General features: G+C 36.3%; 1 protein-coding gene across 9 annotated transcripts in view; it reads right to left on the minus strand.

Moving 5' to 3' along the window:
• Positions 1 to 15,743, minus strand: part of APAF1 (apoptotic peptidase activating factor 1) — a 165,545-nt gene that overhangs the window by 34,220 nt on the left and 115,582 nt on the right. For 7 of the 9 annotated variants that reach the window (XR_013155879.1, XM_077111650.1, XM_077111651.1 and 4 more), the window contains 4 exons: positions 6,743 to 6,862; positions 6,308 to 6,433; positions 4,310 to 4,435; positions 674 to 820 (listed from right to left, as the gene is read on the minus strand). Coding sequence is in view for 8 of the 9 variants with exons in the window: in XM_077111650.1 (XP_076967765.1) it covers positions 674 to 820; positions 4,310 to 4,435; positions 6,308 to 6,433; positions 6,743 to 6,862 (519 nt within the window). In the remaining variant the exon portion in view is untranslated. The remainder of the gene's footprint in view (positions 1 to 673; positions 821 to 4,309; positions 4,436 to 6,307; positions 6,434 to 6,742; positions 6,863 to 15,743) is intronic. The other 2 variants (XM_077111646.1, XM_077111652.1) reach the window with 2 other exon arrangements.

The following is a 15,743-nucleotide window of genomic DNA, read 5'->3' on the forward strand; positions in this document are numbered from 1 at the left end:
TACAAAACGCTCAAGCCGAGACCTCAGTACTCACTGATAAGTTTGCACAGGCAAACTGGTTAGAGAAAGCTGAGTCTTAGCTATCCTACTTACTATATAGCTTTAGGAAAGTCACAAACTCCATGAAGATTAGTTTCCTCATCTATAAACCAATGATGATAAAACTTGAGCCTCACAAAGTTGTGAGAACCTAATGAGATGATGTATGTAAAGCATTTTGTACACTGTAATGCATGTTTTACACTAAAAGCAATATGTTGCTATTGCGGCAGCTATTACATTGTTGCTGAAAAAAGGAAGTTTCACAAATGCATTTCTTTTATATTCTTAGCATAACAGTTAACTAGGGAAGTGGAAAATAAAATTTTGCTAAACATCCCACTTGCTCGTCATTCTAATTATCTGAGATCTTGTATGGGGCAGTGGGTATGAGAACTCTAAATCGAGAATAGAAGGTATTGCTTTCAATCCCTAATCCTGTCACCAAAGCTTCTGAGAGGCCGGAGTAAAGTAGCCCTGCGGACCCCTGCCCATCCCTGCACAACGGGGAGGACAGCTGCCCTCCTACTCTGCTCGACTGTGGAAGCCCAGCTGAGGTAGAGGAAGTGAAGAAAGCTTGCAAAACAGTATAAAGACTGCTCTTTTCTTGCACAGTGTTCAAGGAACTCTTTACCTTAAGATATCCTCCAGCAGACACAAGCATTTTGCTATCTGGAGAAAAGCAGAGGTCGGTCACCCAGCCTCCGTGGGTAGCAGCTCCTCCTTCTACTGAAGCGGGAGCACACAAATGAAGAAGCTCACCACCTGAGACACTCCATATCTGCACAAACATGATACACGACTCATTAACAGGGTTAACCAAAAGCACCTGCCTCTCTATATATTTATACATATGTTATGTATAAATAATCTGGAACACATTTGGAAATCTTTCTTAAAAATATAATTATAGTTTAGTAATGCTTTGGAAAACTTTTTAGATTGCAGTCTCTCCACTCCAAATTTCAAAAGGAAAAAGCACTAATTATAAGTACTCATTACTTATAAAACTAACCATTAACTACACTCCAAAAATAAAAATAAAAAGGACTAGAGCAACTGACTAGAACACTACAACTCTTTCTATTTAATAAAAAAGAAAATGACGGGAGAAGTAAGGAATAAACAAAAACCATTTAACAAATTACCTCACAAAAAACCTCCAATGAATTCTAGTCTAGAGACTAGCACCAAAATTGTGGACAGATATTATTCAAATATCTAAAGTATATATTATACACAAAAATCAATCCCTATAACATTCTTTATAGAATATACACATTTTTTCCCTAAGATTATTTTACTAGATTCTTATAAAGAATCACTTACAGATGCTAAAATTACCATTTACTTACAATGACCCTTAAGGGAGCAGTACTCTAATCTTTGAAAGAAATGTATATCAGAATAAGAAAAAGAAATAGAGACATTAACAGCAAAAGAAAACAGTCAAAATCATCATTTGCCAATGTCTCTCTAGAAAATCCAAAAGAACCAAATGGAAAAACTTATTCAAACACAGAGAAACTCTTTAGAATACTCATTAGATATAAGATACACATATTCAAAAAGCAATAAATTTCCTACATTCTGAATTATCAAGTAGAAAAATAAATATTTTTTTAAGTAATGAGGAAAAATTTTTAAATAACACTCAAAATTTTAAGAGAAACACTTTTTCCTGCAGGGACTCCTGAAAAACAAAACGCTGCCTAATAGCAGGTAAAGCAGCACTTTCATCCATAGATGAAAAGTCAGGTCAAAATGAATGTTCCCAAAACAATTCTGGACTTCAGCTGACACGGCATTTATGTGAATGGTATAGGGGTTGGTTAGTTCTCAAGCTGGAGAATTTTAATTTTTCTGGAAAGCCTATCCAATAACTCCTCTACACTTGCAAACTGCATACTCTCCCATCTTCTGCATACTTATACTTTATAAGTATGAAACCACAGATGGTTCTCAGACCTTGAAATCTACTGGAGTTTGCCAGGCTGGGATTTGGGAGGGCTTGGAATTCATGATCCCTGTTTTCCTTCCAATTTCTCCCTCCTGATATAAGAATGTCTATCCACCAGTCATTTTGAAAGCCAGTAACTTGTTTTCTAAGTTTCACAGGTCTACATACAGAGAGAAGTTTTGTTTCAAGATGGAACATAACCACGTCTGGTTTAGATGAGAGTTGTTACTGAAATGGCTTAACAGTTTCGGGATGTTGGAATGGGCGTGAATGTATTTTGCATGTGGGAAGAACATGTCTTTTTGGGGATCCAACAGGTAGATTATGGTAGATAGGCTCACACCCCCCACAAGGACATGTTTAAGTCCTAACCCCCAGTCCCTTGGGTGTGAATTCATTTGTAAATAGTGTTCTCAAAGATGCTATCAAGATGAGGTCAGCTTAGAACTGGAGTTCCTAGGAGCGGTAATGCAAGATATTTTTAGGAAAGGCCAGACACCGGGTGGTTATTGCTGTTGCTGCTGCCACTGCTCATGCTCATTATTTTAATTTAAAAAATTTTTTTCTGCTCTTGCCAACTGTTTTGGTTCCAAATTTCCTGTATGTATCTATTGATATAAATGTACATATATTTTTCTTGATACTGCCAGGTGTTAAAACAAATGCCAAACATTAGTCCCGTGTCTCTCCCAAAAGAGAAAAACAAAAGAGGTCAAAAGGAAATGGGGACGGGAAAGCTTAATTCAATATGACACGTATCCTTAAAAGCAAAGGGAATTTGGACATGGAAGCACCTGCCAAAGGTGACAGAGACAAATCGCTATGTGACCAAGGCAGACTGACTGCCAGCAAGCTACCACCAGAACAGTACAGACTTCGGAAAAGCACAGCCTGCTGATACTTAGATTTTAGACTTCTAGCCTCTAAATTGTGAACCAATAAATTGCTGCTGTTTAACTAACAACAGCTTGTGTTATTTTGTTATAGCAGCCCTGGCAAACTAAGACAACACCTATCCCTTGGATTTTAAATTCTCGTTTGTACAGAGAAAACAACAACAACAACAACAAAAACACCTGTGATGGTTGGGTTCTGGTGTTGACTTGGCTAAGTGATGGTGTCCAGGTATTTGGTCCAGCAAGCACTGGCCTGACCGTTGCTACAAGGATATTTCATGGTTGGCTGATAAACTAGAAGGCTGGTATGTTAAATCCTGTCAGCTGACTGCATCTGGGGCTGCTTACATCTACAATCAACCAAGACTGGGTCTTCTGCAATGAGAGTCCCATCAGCTGGATTTGACTCAAACAGCTGAAGACTTCTGAGGGAGAGTTTCCGCAGCTTCTTCAGGTCACCAGCCTCTCTTATGGCTCTTCCTCAGAACTGCAGGCCTCGCAGCCTGTCCTACAGGTTTGGGACCCCTGTATCCCCTACAGTTACGTGAGACGCTTTTATTAGTCTCATATGTATAGATATCACCTGTTGGTTGTTTCTCTAGAGAATCCTGATTAATACTCCATCCTTCCAAGTCAATGGCTTTTCCATGATTTTTGATCTATCAGAAAGCAGTACTTTATTTGTATGACATTCCCAAGTCTTAAAGGGACACAAAGAGAACAGCATTCTCTTGCCTTAACATGCCTCCTGTTGTCTAAATAAAATTTGCACAGTTTATACATTTACCTAAAGCACTGCATGGTAATGAAAACTGACATATCATGCAGACTCTACCTCATCAGGCACTTTCAATATCTGCCCAAAGACGAGAATGTGAACTTCTATACTATTTAACAAAAACAGCAGGCATTCCAACAAGGAATGCAATAAGCCATACCGTAAATGTTAAATATCTAGCAGTTATAGTGTTAAAAAGATCTTTTTTTTCCAGCAGTGAAAAAAAGCAGAATTTGCCATTCATTTATAACCTAAATAACAATTCACAAAATTACTTTCCTTAAATTCTGCCATTAAAAACAACCTTTGGTTCAAGTCCAAGAATTAAGATAAACCATTCTCTAAGCTAACAGCAGATAACCAACTGCAAATAAGTAGGGCATTTGTTTTCTCACATTTGAGGGAAATGCTTTACTCTAACTCTAAAATGAATGCTTTTCTGTGGTATAGTGCAGCTATGAATACAACATACACAAAACCCTCCAGGAAACAAAATAAAGAATGCCTTATCCAACCAGAACCATCAGAACCCCAGGGACCATGCTTCTCTGTCACATTAACCTATTCCCCCGATGTGGTAAAGAGTGCAGCCCAAACTACAGTAAGAGCAGTGTTTCATATTAGCAAACACCCTACCCTGATTTCTCCATTGTCGTCTCCAGTCGCCAGTAGGGTACTGTCCACAGAGAAGACAGAGCAGCGCACACAGCCTTCGTGCCCCCTCAATTCATGAAGAGGAGAAAGAAGTTCAAAACTCCAAATCTGGAAAGCAATTAGGATTGTTTAGACATAGTAAATGCACTCAAAAAAAAAGAGCCTTTGCAAACCCTGTCTTGAGTGTCATATAGGCAAAAATCCAATCACTTAGAAGTTCTAACATTTGACAGTTCATCTTGTGAAAAGAAACCCAAGCTCCAGCTTGAAACTCGTTAATTTTTCTGAGTTTTCCTTTTAATTATTCAACTTAACTTTAGCTCAAAGACCAAACTCACAGCTTCCTTATTAACTTTATATTTAGAAGAAAGAAGAGCAAATCAGTGCGGTGGTATGGAGAGTGACACAGAACACCATGTGACTCCTGGCTCTACTCTTTACTAGTTCCTTCTGACTTCGGACAACTCAAATAAGCTTCTTTAGCTTCAATTTCTGCATCTGTGAAATGGGGACAATAGTACTTATGGTGTGAAGATTAAATGAGATAATTGAAAGTAAAATACCTAGCATATGGCAAGTAGTCTTTAAAGGTTAGTCACTATGCCATCCTATCATCTTGCAAGCCATATCCTATCCTTTCCTTTTCAACATTCTCCCTCATGATTCTTTCAGCAGCACTTAATAAGCATAGACTGAAATCTGTCATGTATCAAACTCTGTGAGCTAGGAGCTGGTGGAATAAAGGTTCTGTCCTTAGAAAGTTTATAGTTTAATCATGAAAATAGGCTCAGGAAGCATGACGGTGGATCAGTGGCAGAATTCTCACCTGCCATGCCAGAGAACCAGGTTCAATTCCCAGTGCCTGCCCATTTAAAAAAAAAAAAAAGAAGAAGAAGATAGGCTCATGAACAGATAAGTGAACAGTTATATGTAGTAAATGCTCTAACAGGCATGAATAAAATATAACGGGAACACTGAAGGTAGAACAGCCAATCTTGGCTGAGGTCACAGAAGGTTTTGCTGCAGAGCTGACATCAGGTCTTGATCTAAAATGATGTCATAATTCTTTGAGGTAAAAAGGGAGTAGAACATTTTTTCTAGCCAAAGTAAACAGCATGTACAAAAAGAAAGAGGTAGGAAGCAGCCTGCACACTGAGGGACCAACGTAGCTGAAAAAGATGGTGATGGGCTAAGGTGCTTGGCTTATAAACCTTCAGGTGATAAAGGTTTTCAACAAAGAACTCAGGCAGCAATATGGAAGATAAGCTGCAGGAGGCACAGACGAGTGGCAGGAAAATGTAGGGACAGTTCACCAGAAAAGAAGAAACAAGGAGGTCTGGTTTTAAGAGTGGGGACACAAAGGGGAAGAAAGATCAAGAGACATTGAAGAGTAATCAACAGAGCATGAAAGAAAGGATAGAGTCCCAGAAAGTTCCAAGGTTTGTACCTTGGAAAGAAGGGTAGATAGCAGTATCAGTAACACAGATGGAAAAGCAACAAGCAACATCATTTCACTGGAATATGATTTTCAAATGCCTCAACTTATATAAGCATTTACCGTGGGGTACAATTAAATTCAAATCCCCTTCAGTGATTTGTATTGCTTAAAACATACAGTAGAGATGGCATTAGATTAATTATAGACAAAAAACCATCAGAAAGGGAGAAATCAGAAATCCTCAGTATCACTCATTCAATCTATCCAACACCTACTAAATGCTAATGGGCATAATGCAAAAGCTCACAGAATTAGTAATAGACAAAAAGCAATCAGATAGGGAGAAGTCAGAAGTCCTCAGTGTCACTCATTCAGTCTATCCAACACCTACTAAATGCCAATGTGCGTAACGCAAAAGCTCACAGAAAAAGAAACAGACATGTAGACAAAAACTGTCATGCTCTGTTTTACATATTATTTGGACTTATAAATCATAACCATACCAAAGTTTTATGAATGCATATTTCAACTGATTGGCCTACCTTTGCAGTTTTGTCAGCAGAGGTAGATGAAAATTTGGTAGCATCAGGAGAAATATCACAAGAAAGTACTGTACCCTGGTGACAGAAAAAGTCTTTTTCTATTCTTGAAGTAATAATATTCCACACCTTTAAAATTAAAAAAAAAAAACTCAGAAGTTATCACTTGTAAGACCATTTTGCATTACTGATCATGACAGACTATAAGACACATCTATGAAACAAGAGCTTTAGCAAAGTGGTTGTTTAGACTCTTTCCCTTTAGTATAATGTTCATAAACACAGCTGATGTAGGCTACTGCAGTACACAGAAAACAGGCATGAGAAAATAAAAATTTTAAAAGTAGTTACTTCATACCCATCTGCTTTTGGCTGTCACCATATAATCCACCTGAATACTTTTTTCTAAAGTATTAGAAAACCCATGCTTCAAATTACCTTCACTGTTCCATCAAAAGACCAAGAAAGCAGTCTTGAATTTTTCAACAGTCTAAAGTCTTTCACTGTTTCCTGATGGCCTTGCAGAAAGAAATATTCCTCTGATTGCCAATTCCATACCTGAATATCAAAGAAATAAGTCTGTTATAATCCTCCCCCTATGGCCATAATATCCGATGGGAGTAAGGGGGAAGTGTGCTCTTCTCTCTCTTGCCTACAGTCTTTTATTCTCATGACATTTCAGTAAGCAAAACAGAATAATAAGGAAGAATATATGGACCACCTTTTACAGAGAAAAGCTGGGGTTAATTAACTTGACTAGAGGGCCAGAGCAAAATCCTCCTAAATAAAATCTGTTTTCCTCAGTTGCTTGGAGAATAGTTAATTATTCCAGAAGACAGAGAAAAGTCACAACGTGCCAGCAAGCTTACCATCTGATTACATTTTCCAGAGAAAATTATCCCAATTTCATATTCACAGTTTTCTGAATCTTACGAACTAAGCAAGTCTGCAGATCCTGGCTCCAGTGAAACCGGCCCTATTGTCTGGGTAGGTCAGTGACACAAAGCAGTTCAAAACAGGTCATAGAATTTCCAAGCTTCAGAGATCTTAGCTATTTCCTAAAGCAGTCCTCAATATGACAGAAGAAACTGTTCTGCATTATTTGTCACACTGGGCTCCAGGAGAAATTCCTCAGGCATGAAGGGAAGAGAGGGAATTGAAATAACTGACACAAAAAAGCATGCAAACATATCTCTGGCATAAATGAATGAACGGAATAGGGATTTATTTCTATACCATGGCCATATCAAGAATAACAACTAAATCAAAGCAACTGTATTTAGAACCCGTATTAATTTCTGATTTAAATTCATTTATTTAACAAATGTTTATTTAGCATCTATATATAAGGCAAATATGAATAAAACAAGAATCTGGCATAAAGAAACCTAAGAGCCTAGCAGAGGAAATGAGACATACCCCACCCTCACCCCCCCCCCCCAAAAAAGGGGGAAAAACCTACAAAAGAAGATATAGAGAAAAAGTTCTGTGGAACTCAAAACAGTGATTCCTTAGAAGAAACTTCATGGAGATAATACATTCAGAGTAGACTTAAGAAATAAGTTCAAAGTGTGATTCAGTAACTGAGTACAGAAAGGCATTTCAAACAGAAAATGGATGCACAGGAGCAGGAAAGCATAAAAATCTCATAGGGGACCAATGAGAGTTCAATTTGGCTGGAACTTGGGCTATGGAAGGAGGAACAGTGAGTGAAAACGTCAGGAAGGTATTTAGAGAAACAGCCAGACACTTAGAGCAACTCTGAGAGCAGCCACTGTTCCAACCCTTCTCAGGCAAAAGCAGCAGAGGAGTCTTAAGGAGGAAGTAGTTACATCTTTCTCTATTTTCTCTTGCCATTCCCTGTTTAGGAGCAAAAATGATTTGGAAGTCACATACTAATGGCACAAGGCCTTGACCAGAACAAAAGTAAACTAAACACCTTACAACCCCAGAGGAGTGAGAGAACTAAATTTCTAGAACTATGAAAAGACCATACTCAGAATGTCCAGTGCTCAAAAAAAATTACAAAACACACAAAGAAACAGGAAAGTATGGCCCATTCACAAGAAACAAAAGAATTTGCCAGAAACCATCCTTGAGGAAGCTCATACACTGAAACTATTAGCTAATAATTTTAAATCAACTGCCTTTAATATATTCGATGAGTTATGATTCATATAAAAACAACTAAAGAAAATTAGGAAAACATTGCTTTAGCAAAATAAAGAGGTAGAAATAATGAAAAAAGAAAACAGGCATTTCCGAGCTGCAAAGTACACTTAGTGAAATGAAACACTCATTAGTCAGATTCAAAAAGCAGATTTGAACAGGCAGAGGAAAGATTCAGTGAATACGAAGACAAGATGACTGAAATTATCCAGAAAGAAAAAATAATGAAGAAGAATTAACAGAGGCTGGGAGACAGATGGGATATCATCAAGCATACCCTTCTGGGACGACTAGGAATCCTAAGACAAAAGAAGAAAAAAAGGGATAGAAAAAGTATGTGAAGAAATAATAGTTGCAAACTTCTCAACTCTGATAAAAGACATGAATATATGCATCACAGAAACTCTATGAACCCCAAGCAGGATAGACTCTAAGAGATCTCCACCAAAACTCAGTATAGTGACATTGTAAAAAAATCTAAAGACAAAGAAAGGATTTTGAAAGCAGAAAGAAAAAATGCTTTTAAAAGATTATGAAACAGAATATATTGATAAAAGTTTCAATCCAGCAAGAAGATACGACTATGAACATATAAGCACCTCAAAACAGAGTCCCAAAATATATAAAGCAAAACTGATACAACTGAAGAGAGAAATAGATAGCTCTACAACAACAGTTGGAGACTTCAATATACAACTTTCAATAATTGATGGAAAATCTAAATAGAAGATCAATAAGGAAACAGAGCACTTAAACAACAGTATCAATCAATTAGACCTAATGGACACATAGAACATTCTACCCAACAATAGCATAAGAGACATTCTTCTCAAGTACACATGGAACATTTTCCAGGATATACCATGTTAGGCCACAAATCAAACCTTAATCTTATTTTCAATAACTTAAACAATATTGAAATAATATAAAATATCTTCTTAGACAGCAATGGAATAAAACTAGAAATTAACAGGAGGAAGAAAACTGGAAATTTTACAAATATGTGGAAATTAAACAACTTGCTATTAGACAAATAACGTGTCAAAGAAGAAATCACAAAGGAAATTAAGAAATACCATAAGACAAAAGAAATAAACAAAACATGCCAAAACTTCTGCAACAAAGTCAGCACTCAGAGGGAAATTTATAGCCCGAAAAGCCTACATTGAAAAAGAAGAAAGATCACAAATCAGTAACCTAACTTCATATCTAAAGATGCTAGAACAAGAGAGCATACGAAACCCAAAGTTAGGAGAAGGAAGGAAACAGGAAAAATCAGAGCAGAGATGAAAGAAATAGAGAATAGAAAAACAATAGAGAGAATCAACAAAACTAAAAGTTAGTTTTTTAAAGTCAACAAAATTGACAAACCTTCAGCCGGACTGACAAAGAAAAAGAGAAGACACACATGACTAAAATCAGGAATGAAAGTGGGCACATTACAACCGAACTTACACAAATAAAAAGGATTATAAGATGTTATTATAAACAGTTATATGGTAACAGATGAGAAAACCTGCATGAAATGGACAAAATCCTTGAAATATACAGATTATCTGATCTGATACAAGAAGAAATAAATATTCTCAACAAGTAAAGAGATGGATGAATAACTTAAAATCTCCCAATGTTCCACCAATGGTGTGGCCACCTCCACGGTGAGGACACGAGCTTCCTGACCAAGCACCAATCAGAGGAGGCAGCTGGGGCTTTGGAACAATTCAGAGCTGCATCAGCATTTAGGCAAAGGCTTCCTGTTCATGGCCCTGCGGCCCAAGAGGAAGATTTCCCATGACTTCTCTGGCCAAGTTTCTTAAACACTCAATGGTCAACGACTGAAAGCTTCCCCTCTAAGATCTGGAACAAGACAAGGATGCCAACTCTCACCAATGTTATTCAACATTATACTGGAAATTCTAGCCAGAGCAATAAGGCAAGGGAAAAAAAAGAAAAGGAACTCAAATTAGAAAGGAAGAAGTAAAACTTTCACTATTTGCAGACGATGTCATCCTACTTATAGAAAGTTCTGAAAAACTGACAACAAAGCTACTAGAGCTAACGAACGAACTCAGCAATGTGGCAGAGTACAAGATCAACACACAAAAATCAGTAGTCTTCCAAACACTAATACTGAGCAAGCTGAGGAGGAAATCAAGAATAAAATTCCATTTACATGAGCAACTAAAAGAATCAAATATCTAGGAATAAATTTAACCAAGGATGTAAAGAACTCATACATAGAAAACTATAAAACATTGCTAAAAGAAACCAAAGATGATCTAAATAAATGGAAGAACATTCTGTGCTCATGAACTAGAAGACTAAATATTGTTAAGACGTCAATTCTACCCAAAGTGGTTTACAGATTCAATGCAATCCCAATCAAAATTCCAACAGCCTACTTTGTAGAAACAGAAAAGCCAATTACCAAATTTATTTGGAAGGGTAAAGGGCCCTGAATAGTTAAAAACATCTTGAAAAAGAAGAATGAAGTTGGAGGACTCACACTTCTTGACTTCAAAGCATATTACAAAGTAAAGTGGTCAAATCAGCATGGTAGTGGCATAAAGACAGATATATTGACCAATGGAATCGAATTTAGGGGTTCAGAAACAGACCCTCATAACTGGCCAAATGATTTTTTACAAGGTTGTCAAATCCACTCAACTGGGAAAGAATAGTCTCTTCAACAAATGATACTGGATATCCCTATGCAAAAGAATAAAAGAGGACCCCTATATCATATCTTACATAAAAATTAACTGAAAATGGATCAAATACCTAAATATAAAAGTTAGAACCATCAAACTCCTTGAAGAAAATTTACGGAAGCCTCTTCAGGACCTTGTGTTAAGCAATGGTTTCTTAGACCTTACACTCAAAGCACAAACCACAAAAGAAAAAGTAGATAAATGGGACTGCCTCAAAATTAAAAACTTCTGTGTATCAAAGGATTTTGTCACAAAAGTAAAAAGACAACTACTTAGCAGGAGAAAATATTTGGAAACCACATATCCAATAAAAGTTTAATATCCAGAATGTATAAAGAAATCCTACAACTGAAAAATAAAGGAACACAACCCAAATAAAAAATGGGCAAAAAACTTAGACATCTGCCCGAAGAGGATATACAAAAAGGCTAAAAAGCACAAGAAAAGTTGCTGAACATCAGTAACTATTAGGGAAATGCAAATCAAAACCACAATGTACTATTTCACACTCATTAGAATGGCTAATATTAAAAAAAAACAGAAAATTAAGTGTTGGAGGATGTGGAAAAATAGGAACACGCATTCATTGGGGTGGCAATGTAAAATTGCCTCTGTGAAAGACAGTTTGGCAATTCTTTAGGAAGCTAAATATAGAATTACTTTATGACCCAGAAATCCTGCTATTTGTACCCAGAAGAACTGAAGGTAGAAACACAAACAGATATTTTCACATTATATTTATAGCAGCATTATTTACCATTGCCAAAATAAAGAAGTAACCCAAGTGTCCATCAAAAGATTAATGGATAAACAAAATGCAGTACATACAAGCAAAGGAATATTACTCAGCTGTAAGAGAAATGAAGTCTTGATACATACAACAACATGGATCAATGTAGGGGACATTATGCTACATGAAATAAGCCTGAGACATATGAACACATATAGTCTGAGCTAAATGATGTGAACGAATTATAATAAACAAACTCATAGAGTGAAAATCTAGAATGTAGGTTACAAGGTGGATAGACTGGGTTAGAAAATGGGGAGGTGATGCTTTATTTGTACAGAATTTCTGTTTAGGTTGATTGTAAAGGTTTGGAAATGGATGGTGGTGATGGTGGCACATTATTGTGAGTGTAATTAATAGCATTGATTAATGTAGGTGAATTTAATTGAACGGGGAAGTTTTGAGTTGTGTGTGCTTATTAGAAGGAAAGTTAGAAGATAAAACATGGGACTGCATAACACAGTAAATCCTGCAGTGGAAGAATTACTGGGGTTAATTAATGTAAAGGTGTAATCTTTCATGAATTATAACAAACGTATGACACTAATACAAGGTATTAATAATAGGATGGTATATGGGGAAAAAATACACCTAATGTAAACTATGGACTATAATTAATAGTACTATTTTAATATGCTTTCATCAACTGTTACAAAGGTATCACACTAATGCAAAGTGTCAACAATGGGGGCATATGAGAACACTGTATTTTTCACATGCCTTTTCTGTAAACCTATAACTTCTCTAATTAAAAAATAATAACTAAAAAAAAAAACCTACTAACAAGGTTCCAGGATCAGACGGTTTCACTGCTGAATTCTACCAAACATTTAAGAAAATTTAATATCAATCCTTCTGAAAATCTTTCAAAAGAACAGAAGAGAAGGTTACTTTCTAACTTATTCTAAGAAGCCAGCATTATTCTGATACCAAAGCCAGCTAAAAACAAGAAAAGAAAATCACAGACCAGTATCTCTGATAAATAAAGATGCAAAACTTCTCAACAAAATTTTGGCAGACCAAATCCAACATTAGAGGAATGATGACCCTGACCAAGTAGGACTAATTCCAGCATTACAAGGATAGTGCAACATAAAATCAATCAATTAACATACCACATTAATAAAATGAAGAAAAAAAATCACATGATCTCAATTGATACAGAAATTGCACTTGACAAAATCCAATATCTTTTCATGAGAAAAACACTCAGAAAACAAGGAATAAAGGAAATGTTTTCAATATAATAAAGGGCATTTCTGAAAAATCCACAGCAAATATCATACTCGATGGTAAAAGACTGAAAGCTTTCGCTTAAATCAGGAATAAGACAGACAAGGATGCCCGCTTTCACCACTGTTATTCAACATTGTTCTGGAAGTTCTAGACAGAGCAATCAGGCAAGAGAAAGAAAGAAAGGCAGATAAATTGGAAAGGAAGAAGTAAAAATATCCCTATCACAGATATTATGACCATACATATGGAAAAACCCCAAAGAATCCATAAGAAAGCTACTGGGACATTAGTCTGAATTCAGCGAAGTTGTACGATACAAGAAAAATACACAGAAGTCAGTTGGCTTTCTATTCACCAGGAATGAACAATCTGAAAAGAAAATTCCATTTATGAGAGCATCTAAAAGAATAAAATACCTAGGAATAAATTTAACCAAACATATAAAAAACTTGTACAATCAAAACTACAAAACATTGCTGAAAGAAATTAAACATGATCTAACTAAATTGAAAGACAACCCATGTTCATGGATTGGAAGACATTACATTGTTAAAACCTCAATATTGCCTTAAGAAATCTGTTCTAGTTTGCTAGCTGCTGGAATGCTATATACCAGAAACAGAATGGCTTTTAAAAAGGGGAATTTAATGGGTTGCTAGTTTACAGTTCTAAGGCCGAGAAAATGTACCAATTAAAACAAGTCTAAAGAAATGTCCAATCAAAGGCATCTAGGGAAAGATACCTTGGTTCAAGAAGGCCGATGAAGTTCAGGGTTTCTCTCTCAAGTGAGAAGGCACATGGCGAACACAGTCAGGGCTTCTCTCTTGGCTGGAAGGGCACATGGCAAACACAGCATCATCTGCTAGCTTTCTCTCCTGGCTTCCTATTACATGAAGCTCCCCAGGAGGTGTCTTCCTTCTTCATCTCCAAAGGGTGCTGGCTGGTGGACTCTCTGCTTTGTAGTGTGGCTCTCTCTGAATCTCTCTGAATCTCTCATTCTCCAAAATGTTTCCTCTTTTATAGGACTTCAGAAACTAATCAAGGCCCACTCAAATGGGTGAAGACATGTCATCCCCTAATCCAGTTTAACAACCATTCTTAACTAAATCACATCAACCAGGGAGATGATCTCATTACAGTTTCAAATATACAATATTGAATAGGGATTATTCTACCTTTAAGAAATGGGATTTATATTAAAACATGGCTTTTCTTAGGGGGCATACTTCCTTTCAAACCAGCACAAGATCTATAAATTCAACTAATTCTCATCAAAATTCCAGCAGTATTTTTTTGCAGAAATGGAAAGGCTGATCCTCAAATTTATATGGAATTGTAAGTAGCCCTAGCCAGCCAAAACAATCTTGAATGTATGAGCTGGAGGATTTATACTTCCTGATTTTAAAACTCGTAACAAGGGAACATTAATTAAAACAGTGTAGTACTGCCATAAGGGCAGACATACAGACCATGGAATAAAATTCAGAGTCCAGAGATAAAACACACATCTATGGCCAGCTGATTTTTAATAAGGGTGCCAAGTCCATTCAATGGGGGAAATCAGTTTTTTCAATAAATAGTATTACGACAACTGGAAATCCACATGCAAAAGATATATGTGGACCCCTTACCGCTTGCCACATAGAAAAATGAATTCAAAATGGATCAAAGCCCTAAATATAAATGTCAATATTACAAAACTCTTACAAGAAAACATAGGGAAATATCTTCAAGACTTTGTAGTAGGCAGTGGATTTTTAGAATTTACACAAAAGCATGAGCACCAAGAGAAAAAATACATAAAAATGGGCCTCATGAAAATAAATAGCTTTTGCATCAAAAGACATTATCAAGAAAGTGAAAAAAACAACCTACAGAATGGGGAAAAATATTAGAAACTATATATCTGAAAAGAGTTTAATATCTAGAATATATAAAGAACTCCTACAATTCAACAATAAATAGACAAAGAATCCAATTAGAAAATGAGCCAATTGAAGATATAGCCCAGTCAAAGGAACAAACCAACAATTCAAATGACATACAGGAGCGGAACCATTTAATTCAGAATATACGAACAGACCTGGAAAACCTCATCAAAAACCAAATCAATGAATTGAGGGAGAATATAAAGAAGGCAAGGAATGAACAAAAAGAAGAAATCGAAAGTCTGATAAAACAAATCACAGAACTTATGGGAATGAAAGGCACAGTAGAAGACATGAAAAAAAACAATGGAAATGGTAGATTTCAAGTGACAGAACATAGGATTAGTGAACTGGAGGACGGAACATCTGAAATCCAACAAGAAAAAGAAGATATACGGGAAAAAATGGAAAAATATGAGCAGGGACTCAGGGAGTTGAAGGACAATATGAAGCACATGTATATACGTGTTGTGGGTATCCCAGAAGGAGAAGAGAAGGGAAAAGGAGGAGAAAAAGTAATGGAGGAAATTATCACTGAAAATTTCCCAGCTCTTATGAAAGACTTAGAATTACAGATCCAAGAAGTGCAGCGTACCCCAAAGAGA

The sequence above is a fragment of the Tamandua tetradactyla genome, chromosome 7 (assembly GCF_023851605.1).
Source record: "Tamandua tetradactyla isolate mTamTet1 chromosome 7, mTamTet1.pri, whole genome shotgun sequence".
NCBI lineage: Eukaryota > Metazoa > Chordata > Mammalia > Pilosa > Myrmecophagidae > Tamandua > Tamandua tetradactyla.